Source organism: Oxyura jamaicensis, chromosome 2 (assembly GCF_011077185.1).
Source record: "Oxyura jamaicensis isolate SHBP4307 breed ruddy duck chromosome 2, BPBGC_Ojam_1.0, whole genome shotgun sequence".
NCBI lineage: Eukaryota > Metazoa > Chordata > Aves > Anseriformes > Anatidae > Oxyura > Oxyura jamaicensis.
Window position 1 is genome coordinate 3,798,386 of NC_048894.1, and position 12,809 is coordinate 3,811,194.

General features: G+C 38.1%; 1 protein-coding gene across 14 annotated transcripts in view; it reads right to left on the minus strand.

The window, feature by feature from the left end:
* The window catches only part of ADCYAP1R1 (ADCYAP receptor type I), a 143,147-nt gene that overhangs the window by 66,784 nt on the left and 63,554 nt on the right, over positions 1 to 12,809 (minus strand). For all 14 annotated transcript variants that reach the window (XM_035317121.1, XM_035317134.1, XM_035317132.1 and 11 more), the window contains one exon: positions 12,008 to 12,113. In XM_035317121.1, the coding sequence (XP_035173012.1) occupies positions 12,008 to 12,113 (106 nt within the window). The remainder of the gene's footprint in view (positions 1 to 12,007; positions 12,114 to 12,809) is intronic.

Genomic DNA, 12,809 nt, shown 5'->3' on the forward strand with positions numbered 1-12,809 from the left:
CCCCCCCCCCCCCCCCTTTAAAATAGTATAGCATATAAAATTATTCCCTCTAGGATTAAATATTTCAACACATGACTCTATGACCACAAAAATATAACACTTGAGAAGAGTTCTTATTTGCTTCATTTGTTTCACGAAAATAATAGAAAACAATGTAAAATTGGGAGATTTTTCCTTTTCTGCTTTCCTGTTCCTTCTATTTCACAAGAGGAATTTGGAGAAGGAAATGCACATTCTCTTTTCTGCCCTGTTGCCAGGAGCAAATTATCATCCACTTTCTGAGTTATCAATGCTGGCTAGCTGCTCATGGGCAAAGCCAGGCAAGGATTTCCCTTTCTCCACCCCCATGCTCCCTAGACCAGAAGCTAAAAACTATATAATGAATATAGAAGATGCAGTTCCTGCTGCTTTGCTCATCCGGTGACGGAAGATGCTGTGAAGTTAAGCAGGTCCTAGAGGACTGTCCCTACATTTTATTTCTCTTCAGCATCCCATAGAGGTAACAAAGATTTGATCCACTGCAACTTTCAACAAAAGAAAGGTCATAGAATCATAGAATCATAGAATAGGTTAAGTCTCCAATGAAGTAGAAATATAAACAACTTTGTGGAAAAGAAATAAGGCTTAGATACAGAGTAAGAGCTCATGGCATTGTTATTTAAGGTGTTATTATGCATACAAGTTACTTTACACTTCTGCAAGTAAAGCTGAATTATGTAATTTATTTTATTTTTTATTTTTTGCCATGGTGAGAGGAGTACATATAGATTTTTTTTTTTCTACTGCTTAGCAGATGGAGTAGCTATACTTGTTATACTGCTATAGCTTCCTTACCTGTCTGAAGATGATTTAACTCACTGCCCTTCAGTCTTATTTTGCTGAGGAAAAATCAATATGCAAAATCTGTCAGCAGTCCAAATTATTACACTTATTCAATTACATATATTATTGAGTAGGCAGTTTTACATAATGAAGTTCTTGGCTTAAGTTTGTAAGTGAGGTGTATTAATAGGTAGTGGATATAGCTCAGAATGAGATGAAACAAATTAAATTGTACAGTTGGGTAATTTTAGTCATTGGACACCTATGTTAGAATATTAGTGCTTGATGAAGTCTTATAAGAAAAAAAAAAAAAAAAAAAAAAAAAAAATTTCACACAAAAAATAGTCTAAGAACAATCTCTTGAGTATTTGGTAGAGCAGCACTTGATCCATGATTAGAGCTTCCCAAATGATCCTACAATACATACAGATACTGAAAGAAGTAATTCTAAATATTTAAAAAGCAGTATGTCAGAATGTGAAAAGAAAATGGTTTTTAGAGTGTACAGAAAACCTTAACATTGAAGTTCTTTACTGAAAAACCTAGGAGTTAGTGCTAACCCCTCCTTTTTCCTATTGCATTTAATGTTCTGTCCCTGGTGATCTAAGTACAGGTAACCATTCCCATTAACAAAGCAAACAGTAACTGGCAAATGTGCTTTCCAGAGTGAGATTCATCTGACCAATTGCCAACATCTACATTTGAATAGTCGCCAAAATTTTTGTAGTAGTAGACAGAAAGAGGTAATCCTAGAGAACAATGTCTCTCATCTGAAAGCAGGCATTTGAAATAGGTCTGATGACTCATTCCCTCAAAAAGCCAACTTTTGCCCATTGACTGTGAAGGCAGCTATGGGACAATAGCTGAGATAAAAATACCTAAGACATAGAAATCTCAAACTCCATAAGAAAAACTCCATGCTGGCTCTGTGAAAGAAAAAAAAAAAAAAAGATATTGTTCTCACCTTCACATCAAGCTACAGAAAAATAACAAAGGAAGTTCAAACAATGTCACCTTTATGGCAGGCTCTCAAGAGTCCAATTGTATCCCACACAATAGAGTCCAACCAGCTCACTTCTGGGGCTGTGCCACTGCCAGTCCTGTTGAATCTACCTCTTTTGAGAGACCAGATGACAGAATGAATAGAAATACAAGGTGGAAATAGAGAGACACTGCAGGATACTTGATGATTCTCCTGGTCATTTCATGCAAATGACTAACTGGGTGACCATAATCCTCACATGAAAGAAAAAGGGGTCGGTTGGTCTGGTCATGCTCTCCTGCAGCAGGTCACAAGCTGGAGCACCATTCCTCGTGCACACTTCTCTTTGAAAAGCCTTGTGTTCTACAAATTCATAGCTTTGTCAGCTGACGAAAAAACAGTGTCACACATCGGATCTCTGCTCTAGTGTCTCTATTCCCTTCCCAACACTGAGCCATAAAAATGAACAAGAATCATGTCATTACCATCAACGGAAAATGTCATTACATGTGGGGAGCTATTTCAAGGTGGAATGGGAATCAACAGGTGTATTACAGATCCTTTGTCATAGCAGGGTGATAAAACATGCTCAGCACAACCAAGAATCCTACTTCCAGTCTGTATCAGTAGATCCTATTATATTTACTAGTCATACGTTGTGAATTCATTAGCAACAGAATCTGAAACCTGAGGAATTACATAAATGATCGATATTTGCATTTTGTCTTTATTACCTCTTAGCATATGCACCAGTATCTTTTACATCTGCTCAGGCTTTTACAAGCTCAAGAAGAGATCATAAATTATTGTTGTACTTTCTTATTTCTGCCTTTGGTTAATTCTAACTAATAAAACTAAACTTGGTAGGTATGTGTAGGTATGTAATCCTTTAGTTCCTCTGCTAGAACAACCAATTATGTCCCTGTTAGTCAGTGCTTATAATACAACTTTGCTGATCTATTTTTTTTCCTATGTCTCTACAATCAATGCAAATGCATAAACATATATATATATATATATATATATATATATACATATATTTCCCATAGGTTAATATCCTTCAGCAAACAAACCTGCCATTATTTTTTTAGAGGTCTCTCTTAGGAAACATGACTGGCTCTCTGGATGCCTATCTCTTTCCATTGAGATTTAGTGAGTTCTACAGCTCTTTTATTCTGTATATGAAATGAAGTGGACTTCATCTGCCTCAGCGCATGTAACTAGGGCCAACCGAACTATGTATGACCTGACCTTCTGCTTCTTATCCAGTGTTGTTACTCCTGTAAGTCTGTACTGCAGATCCTAGAAACCAGTGAACTGTACCATTGATTCTAGAAAGAATCAAATTCATTCTCTTACTACAGTGTTTATCTCAGTGAGATTAACTGTCTAAAGAAGCTATAAGTACTTTTATCAGAAAATAGAGGAAATGACAACAAAGTTTATCATGGGAATAGTAAGAAAAGAGCATTTTTACAGAATTAGCTTTTAAAAGAATATCCAGTTGTCTGACACCTCATTCTTTTTATAGAAATATAAGGTGTATTCAAGATCTTGAAAACGTGGTTTGAATTCATGAATACACTAATTCTGCACTGAAACTTATTCACTTCTGGAGAAGACTGCAGCAACTGCCTCATGCCATAGAACACAAGCATGCAGTTTAAAAGGAGCCGTAAAGATCTGATGAAAATCATACTAAAATCACAAATTGTCATCGAGTTATAATCCAGATGAATTCCCCCCCCCACCCCCCCACAGCAATATGTATATTAAAAAGCTATGTATTTGCAAGCAGTCACAGCTTCTACCTGTGAATCTGTCCATGAATCTGAAGGTACCAACAGATAAAACAAGTACATGAAAGACCATCACCTCTTTCATTGCATAAGTTTTACTGATAGTCTTTGTTCATTTTTAACAGTGTGCAGTCATTTACAGTTAGTCTGTGCATATGCTTTAAAGAAGCTCCCCATATTTGTTCTAGATCACCTTCTCATTGCACATTGTGTATGCTATGCAGTAGAAAGTAAGTCTCAACTTCCTGCCACTATTTACTACAGACAAAAATATAAATTAATACCAAAAAAAAAAAAAAAAAAGTTGCAGGGTGATTTAATGAGCTAGCTGTCACCAGAGAAACAAGAAACTCAAAATGGAGCTGCCTAATAAACAATATTTTGTTTCAAAGGTTAAATTAAAAAATGGAAAAACAAAACATTTTGTTCACTGTGATAAGATTTTTTCCTTCTTTTTGGTTGACAGGAAATATAAAGAGTTTAACAGGCAGACAGAAATTTTTATTTTTAATTTTAACATTTCATTAATTTTTAAATTAAATTAAATTTAGTTAGCAATACTTCTAAAACAATGTTCAGTAGTGAAATGTCAGTACAATACAATATATTTTTTTGTAATTTGCTAATGGTTATTATTTTTCAGCCTAAATTATTTAAAAATTTCAGCTGAGCCCTCCTCCTTTTTTTTTTATTTATTTAAATTAATAACCTGCTTGCAGAAAAGTACTTTTATTTATCACTTTTCTTTCCTGTTTTATATTCTTGTCTCTAAATTGGAGAGACACAGATCTGAGGGAAGGACCACCTTACTTGGTGGGTAAGGAATTGGCTGGATTGTTGCACTCAAAGAGCTGCAGTCAACAGCTCAAGGTCCAAGTGGAGATCAATAATAAGTGGTGTTCTTCAGGGGTCAGTACTGGGACCAATGCTGTTTAACATCCTTGTTGGTGATATGGACAGTGGGACTGAGTGCACCCTCAGCAAATTTGACAGTGACACCAAACTGTGTGGTGTGTTCAACATGCTGGATGGAGGGAAGAGATGCACCCAGAGGGACCTGTGCAGGCCTGAGAGGTGGCCCTGTGTGAACTTCATGAGGTTCAACAAAGCCTGGCTCAAGGTCCTGCACCTGGGCTGGGGCAATCCCAAGAACATATACACGCTGGACAGAGAATGGATTGAGAGTAGCCCTAAGGAGAAGGACTTGGGGTTGTTGGAGAAGCTTGTTATGAGCAGGCAACATGCATTTGCAGCCCTAAAAGCCAACCGTATCCTGGGCTTCACCAACACAGTGTGGCCAGCAGGGCAAGGGAGGGGATTGTCCCCCTCTGCTCTGTTCTTGTGAGACCCCACCTGGAGCCCTGCACTCAGCTCTGGGGCCCCAGCACCAGAAGGACAGGGACCTGTTGGAGTGAGTCCAGAGGAGGCTAAAAGGATGCTCAGAGGCCCGGAGCCTTTCTGCTGTGAAGAAAGGATGAGGAAGTTGGGGTTGTTCAGCTTGGAGAAGAGGCCTACGGGGGCCTACAAAAAAGCAGGAGACATTCCTTTGTCATGGAATGTGGTGATAGGACAAGGGGTAATGGATTTCACTAAAACAGGGTAGATTTAGTTTAGATATTAGGAAGAAATTCTACACTCAGAGGGAGGTGAGGCCCTGTCCCAGGCTGCCCAGAGGAGCTGTGGCTGCCCCATCCCTGGCAGTGCCCAAGGGGCTGAGGGAAGCCTGGGCTGGTGGGAGGTGACCCTGTCTATGGCAGGGGGTTTGGGATTTTATGGGTTTTGAGGTCCCTGCCAACCCAAACCATTCTGTGATTCTAGGATTCCAGACCTACTCCCAGAAATTAATCTTATCAGAGTTAATATCTTAGCAAATTGCCTGGACAAAATCCATTCTACCTTTTATTTTCCTTTAACTCATGTTCGTCTGTTATTAAAGAAGGAATTCCTGGCAGTTCTGGGGATTATAAACGTAATAGCTTTGAAAGAACCAGGTAGGAATTATCACTATAAGTATATTATGGCATGGAAATAGTAGCTCATACACATATTTTCCAGTTAATTGTACTTTCAGAGCTGCAGGCATTAAATTCCAGTATTTTTCCTTCTCTTCTCTACCCATCTGAATTGAAGTCCAGCAAATGCTGAGTAGATAAGTAAACTTAGATTTAATATCAGGGCTTTCAAAGTAGGCAGTTCTCAACTGAACCACCAAAATGCCACTGAATGTGTCGGCAGAATATGTTCATACAGTCCAAGGAGATAATAGAAATTTCTGCTCCATTACAGCAATTTTTGAATCTTTTTTCTGAGTCATCTTAAGTGACCATTGCCAGGCTGATGATCACATGATCACCTCACCTAAGTTTTACCTATCTTAGGGAGAGCATATAGATTAATTTGTTCTCTTTGTTCTCCGGCTTCCTTCTAGAGGTTTTTTGTTGTTGTTGTTGTTTTTTGTTTTTGTTTTTGTTTAAAAAAAAAAAAAGCATATTTCAGAGAAAAATATATTCCCAAAAGCTCAGGAACCCATATCAAAATATCAAACTGGGTTACCATTAGGCATAGCAGGGACATAGCATCCTTTTTTTCCTCTGTAACAGATGATCCTGATTTTTTTTTCACTAGCAACACACTTCCAGGCTTTCAACTTCACTACTGTGACTAAGTTTACAGAAGGCTCACATCTCCTTTAGCTGCTGCTGCTCCATTTGAGAATAAAATTCCTTTAAGAGCCTGCATCTTGGTTTATGCCTGATTTGTGAAGGTTTTGTTAATTCCAGTACTGCTGCAGTATAATCAATAAAATTCATACCACCTAACTTCTCGTCCTTGTAATGATTGCTTTAATAAACAATGGAGATAAATTAGCACTTCTACATATGGTCTTATCAACATAAGCTGGATGTATAAAATAAGGCAAGTTTAAGTCCTGTAATTACTTGTAAGTGTAAGTGACTTCTAAGTACTTATCTTCCTATATTGACTACAACCACAATCTAAATAACTATCATTAATAAAGGCCTCTCTACTTTAGACAACCATATTCAAGTGACATGAATCCATCGTTTGTCCTTTGCTCGATCAGATTGTCCTTTGCTCAATCAGACAATGATAGGACAAGGGGAAATGGTTTTAAACTAAAAGAGGGGAGATTTAGATTAGAGATTAGGAGGGAATTCTTCATTCAGAGGGTGGTGAGGCACTGGAACAGGTTGCTCAGAGATGCTGTGGATGCCCCATCCCTGGAGGTGTTCAAGACCAGGTTAGATGAGGCCTTGAGCAACCTGGTCTAGTGGGTGGCATCCCTGCTTATGGCAGGGGGCTTGTAACTGGGTGATCTTTGAGGTCACTTCTAACCCAAGCCATTCTATGATTCTATGATTCTATGATTCTATGACTCTATGATTCTATGTTTGTATCTGACAGAGTTCTAAAAAGCCTGTTAACAAACACAAGAGCATTCAGCAAAGAGCTAAAGAATGAATCAATGCTTGGAGAACAAAGAACAGGGAAGTTCTTTAAGCATTAAAAGGCAGCAATAAGGTGTTCCTGTAGCTTTCTCTTCTTCAGGCTGAACCCCAGCTCTCTCATCCTTTCTTCATAGTAGAGGTGCTCCAGTCCTCCGGACTAATTCCAACATGTCCATGTCCTTCTTGTGCTGGGGGCCACAGAGCTGGATGCAATACTCCAGGTGGGACCTCACAGGGGCAAAGCAGAGGGGGAGAATCACCTCCCTTGATGGGCTTTTTTTTTTTTTTTTTTTTTTAATGAAGCCCAGGATAATATTCACATGACCCAAGAAAGTCTCATCCAGGTCAACACAGTCTGGATAAAATAAATAAATAAATAAAAGAATTATATAAAACAGCGCACATGGATCACCAGTGAGGTTTATCAATTGCTATGTGGCAGAAAGTCCCTTTTGGACTGATGACAGCAAGAACAGGGTCCAGCAGGAACTTGTGTAGCTCTACAATACAACAGGGACAAAAACCGGAACAAGGGAGACTGGAAATACTGATGTAAGAAATAGCCTGCTCCCACCACCTGGAGAAGTTGAGCTTAAAGGAATCATTTTTCATTCTTCCTCTCTTCTCTTCCCTTAGCTTCCATTATTTCCCTTTACTACTTTAATTCTCTCTCCAGAGGAAAGGAGTCAAATTCTGAGTCCTGCTGAAATTTCAATTTCTTCAAACTCTCTTTTTCATGCAGATTTTGTAGGTGATGGCTGGACAGAGATGGACACACATGCACCTTTTTTCCTTTCATGTAAAGGCTTCTGGATAATTTAAAGCATTTAAAGAGGAAGAAGACAACATAAAACTCAGAAAAACTAACAGAAAATCTCAATGCAATCATTGTTTCTGAAGCATTATAGGCAGAGCACAGCAGCAGAGGGAGGGAAAATTACCGTGAAGGATAAAACAGTAATGAGCATAACATCTGGTCTTGAGAGGCAGAGTGGAAGGGAAAACATCAGAGGCCTGATAGTTTAGGGCTGGCTGCTTTCCATAATAGAGTGCCAGCCTTGCTCTTCAGGGCCTGTGGTTACAGTTGCAGCATCAAAATTGTGCTCCTGTTGGACCTCACCCAAAGGAGCTCTGGGGAACCATTTAGTTTATGTCTGCATTCACAGATGCTGAACACAGCAAGGGGGGAGAAGCAAAGGCAGGAGAACTAAGTTATTGTTGCAAAATGTAGGAACCCATAAGATCTCCTGCTTTTAACTTCAAAGTGCATTGCCTTCCATGCACTACTAAGAGAAATACAAGTACAGAAGGCCAGGCCTCAGAAGAACAGGACCACAGAACCTACTATTACTATCACTATTTTTTTTACTTCATGTAGTAGGATTTATGAAATGATTGGGTTGTGGAGTATTCTTTGAGCACAATAGGTTCTGTAACATCATTGTTCTAGATATTGTAAAAAGAGATTACAAAACCTGTTTGTGTCCCAGATTCAAGTTTATATGCAATGATTTCACTTTGTGTCACTTGCAACAGAAGAATATGGAGCTACCTTGCTTCCAGAGGTTTCAGTAATTTAGCTGATTTTGAAGGTTTTTTTTGTTGTTGTTGTTTTTTAAAAAAAAAAAAACAAACACAGTAACTTGAGCATATGCCTGAGCATGTGCAGACTCTAAAAATTCACAATATCATTTTGTACCTTGAAGCCCCTATGAAGAGAAATAAATCCTCAGAAAATTTATGTATGAAATTGTTTTATGGAAATTTGTATGTAAAAAAAAAAAAAAAAAACAACAAACACACACGTCAAAAGAGGTACTTTTATGCTTCTTGCTCTTGAATAAACATAATTCTATTCACCAACTAGGAAGGATTTTTTCCTTCTTTCAACTTTTTCTGAGTTATTTCTTATTTTTTTATTTCTTTGAATGGAAACAAGCTAACATATCTTTGAGTACCTTAGTAAGGATTAGTAAATCATTAGTAAGTCTTGTTAGTAAGTTTTATTAGTATTAAGTAAGTTTTTAGTAAGTTATTAGTAAGTCTAATTGTTACAGATGAATAACCAAAAAAAAAAAAAAAAAAAAAAAAAAAAGCTTTGGGCCATCTTCACTTCTCCCAGGTGAAATTTTTTTGGCTGCAGCAGGTTAAAAGTGAGAGAAACGAACACACCTCAAATATGGCTGCTTAATATATGTTCGGTTACTACCTCTCCACCAAACTTCTCCAAAAAAATGCTTGGTAACTTAACTTAAAAGAAAGGTTCAATCATGGTGAGTATTGTTCCATTCCACTAAAAGACTTGCAGCAAAAGAGCTTTGGGAGGAAGCTGGTGCTTCACAAATATTGAAGTGGATGAATTCATGGTGGGAAGAGTATCCCTTATCAGTACACCTTGAGTTAACACTCACCTTCAAGGTGTCTTTCAAAACAGAGTAAGTAGTATGTAAGTAGTGTATAGAATAGAATGGCTTGGGTTGGAAGGGACCTTGAAGATCATCTAGTTCCAACCCCAATGTCATTGAGCAAATTAGGATGAAGGCAGTTGAGCTCTGCTGGTGTCCCATCCTTTACTAACAGAGATAATGCCTTGTTGGGAATGAGGGTGGCAGGATCTGGCTTGAAATAAGTGTCATTTAATAAAAGGTGAGTCTGAAATGAGGACATAAAGGAGGTAGAGCACAATGTTATTATAGTTCCAGCACACTAAGTGAAATGAAATATATTTAAAATATATCTACAAGAACTAGAAATGGTAGGAAGAAAAGGCAGTAAAGACGATCCTGTGAAATAAGTGGCTTTCAAGCAAGAAAAAACGCCATAATTCCTTAACGGAAAATAAACATCTCAGAGGAAAGGTGGCTTCTTTACCTAAGACCTTGTATATGGTGGAATTCATTGACACAGGATGTGGTGAACAGCAAAAGGATTGTTTTAACCCAAAGGTGTTCAGGTAAATTCATGAAACCAAAATGTCTGCAGCTTGTTAAGCACAAAGACAGTAGGGCAGGAAACTAAAGATATCTGTAAACAGGCGAGATATGTTGTGGAAATATCATTCTCTGAAGTCATCCACTGCTGGCTGCTCTCAGAGACATCTAGATGAACAAGTATTACATGCATTCCAGTGTAGGAAACATTCTAAACCTTGATATCCAACTCAGTTTCTGGAAGAACAGTTGCATTCTCCACCTCCAGAAAGTTCACCATGTATCCTAGACATCTGAAGGAACCTGTGCCCCATGTGGGTCAAATGGAGGATGAGCAACATCACTCTTGTGCATGCAGCAATTCTCTTCATGTTATGGAGGCATCACCTGTTCACATATTCATGTTATTATTCAAGAGAGAAGAGAAAATGTGATGGATTGAGTGAAGAGTCCCACTTCACTTGACATATGCCCTAGCAGGTCTAAGCAGAATAAGCCTGGGAAAAATTTGTTTACAGTTTTTAAAACCAAAAAATATTGGGGGAACATAATAGAGAGTGCTACTTGTTTTGCTGAGGTAGTGCTTGAAAAGATTCAATCTCTTCCTTTCTGTGTGGGTGATACTTTTTCCTCACACTAAGATGCAAAAGGCTTTCCAATGGCCCTGGAACTCCTCTATCTCTGAACTGTGCTCTATGAATTTGAAACAGGCAGGAGGGAAGAGTTTGATTTGAATAGCCCTCAAGTACCAAATTGCAAAGGTTATTCTGTATCTGAGTGATATAGAACATGGTAGCTGGTGAAATGATCTTTTTTCACGTTGGAAAATCTATAAATTCTTGAATTCAAATAATATTCATTGCATTATCATTAAAAGTAGGGATAATGGTCAGCTTCTGACATCATTCTGTGGGGGAAGAAACTGTTTTTTTCCCTTTGTCTTTGCTTATGCCACTTCTGGGCTGAAGAATAATTGGGAAATCTTCTGTAATGGACAAAGAGGGACTCAAAAATACAGCCATGGGGCTGAAATGAACCACCTTAAGTACATCTTTTCCTCAATTTTGCCAAACCACGCAGATCATTTTCCCAAAGCTGGGAATCAGAATAAAACTGAGCTTATGTCTGAGCTGAATGTCAGAACACTGATGGAAATACTCCTAAGAGCTGAAATGGCTTGCTGCAGAGGAAGTTCTGGTGACACAAATATCTGCACCCTGCCTTGCTTCTGAGCTAAAATATGTGGTGAATAAAAAGGGAGATAAATTTCCCCTCTTTTATTACACACACACTGTGTTTTATCTGCAGTTCTCTTCAGTTTTACCAATTCAAGTCACAGTAGAAGCAGTTTGGACACGACTCAGAAAATAGCCCCTGATTTCCAATTAGTTTCTTTGTCATTCTTTGTCCTTCTCTCGTTGGTGCTGGCCATCAGCATCTCCTGCTGCAGTCAGTGGGAAACGAGACAGGATATTAAACTATTAATTTCTTCTTTGCTTGCTGCCTCAGTTTCTTATCTCAACAAGAACACAAATATTCTTGATCAAGATTACAGTCATCATAATGTTAATCCCTATAAAGGTCTTCAGATCATGTGAGAGAGGCACAAATTATTACGGAGATGATGAAGAGAAAAGAGCAATTGCTGTTATAAAACAGAGCAATGAGGCACTTAAGCCTTATGTCCAGTCCCCAACAGCTGATGTTGCCACCTACACGAGTAGAAGTCGTAAACCCTATCAAGACCCTTCCTTTCCAGGCACATTGTTGTTGTTGCTGTTGTTTTGGTGTGGGTTTTGATTAATTTTGTAGATATGTCACTGCATCACCTAATATATAGAAGCAAATTCGTGATGTCTGGTATTAACTAGCAACTGGCATGGTATGTCCCCATTGCTTTTTAGTAAGATGTTTGCACTGAAATTGCTCGAATCCCCTGCAGGCATAACAGGAAAGGTTTAGACACCATCATGTTCATGTGGCGTATCCCAAGCTGAAACTCACCTGGAGAAGAGTCATTAAGAGGGTTCAGGGCAGCTGCCCTCCGTATCTTCTCCAGACAGGTTTCTTGCTCCTTTTTAATGATGCAGTTGGAATGTGTTGCTGCAACCTGAGATGGGAGAAAAAAAAAAAACGTGGAGAAAGAACAGTTACAATCTTAAAATATTTGGAGAGCTTATGAAGAAACATCAGTCAGCTTTGAGGTCCCATTCCAAAAAGAAAAATAGTAATTAAAACATCCTCGGAATATAAGAGGAAACTGCAACTACTCTTTTTGCTTGTTTGTTTTGTTTTATTTTCAGAAAGCTTAAGGTCAAACCATGGAATTATTTTGTTGTTGCTGTTTTTAATTTTGCTCCACCTGTCAAAGTGTAATTTCTAAAGTGTTTGCTTTGTTTTACTGTATTTCTTCCTCAAAATAGGCAGAAGAGAAGGTACCCCTAAATAATGAAATAGTATAAAGCAAAATCAGAAATCAATTGAGATTCTGTTTGATCTTCCACCACTTTCATGTGAGTCTCACACAATCTATTAACCTCATTCAGGACCCTAAGCTAAATTAAAAGTTCTTTCTCTCAGTATTTCACCCTGTCCATTCCTTAATGCTTCCTTCTTTTTTTCTTCCCAGTGAATACAAGGCAGTTTTCTTGCCAAAAGAGAATGCAATGCCAAGTCAACTGAGATGATTTGATCCAAAACTTCCTTAAAGAAAAAGAAAAAGAAAAAAGAAAGAAAGAAAGAAAGAAAGAAAGAAAGAAAGAAAGAAAGAAAGAAAGAAAGAAAGAAAGAAAGAAAGAAAGAAAGG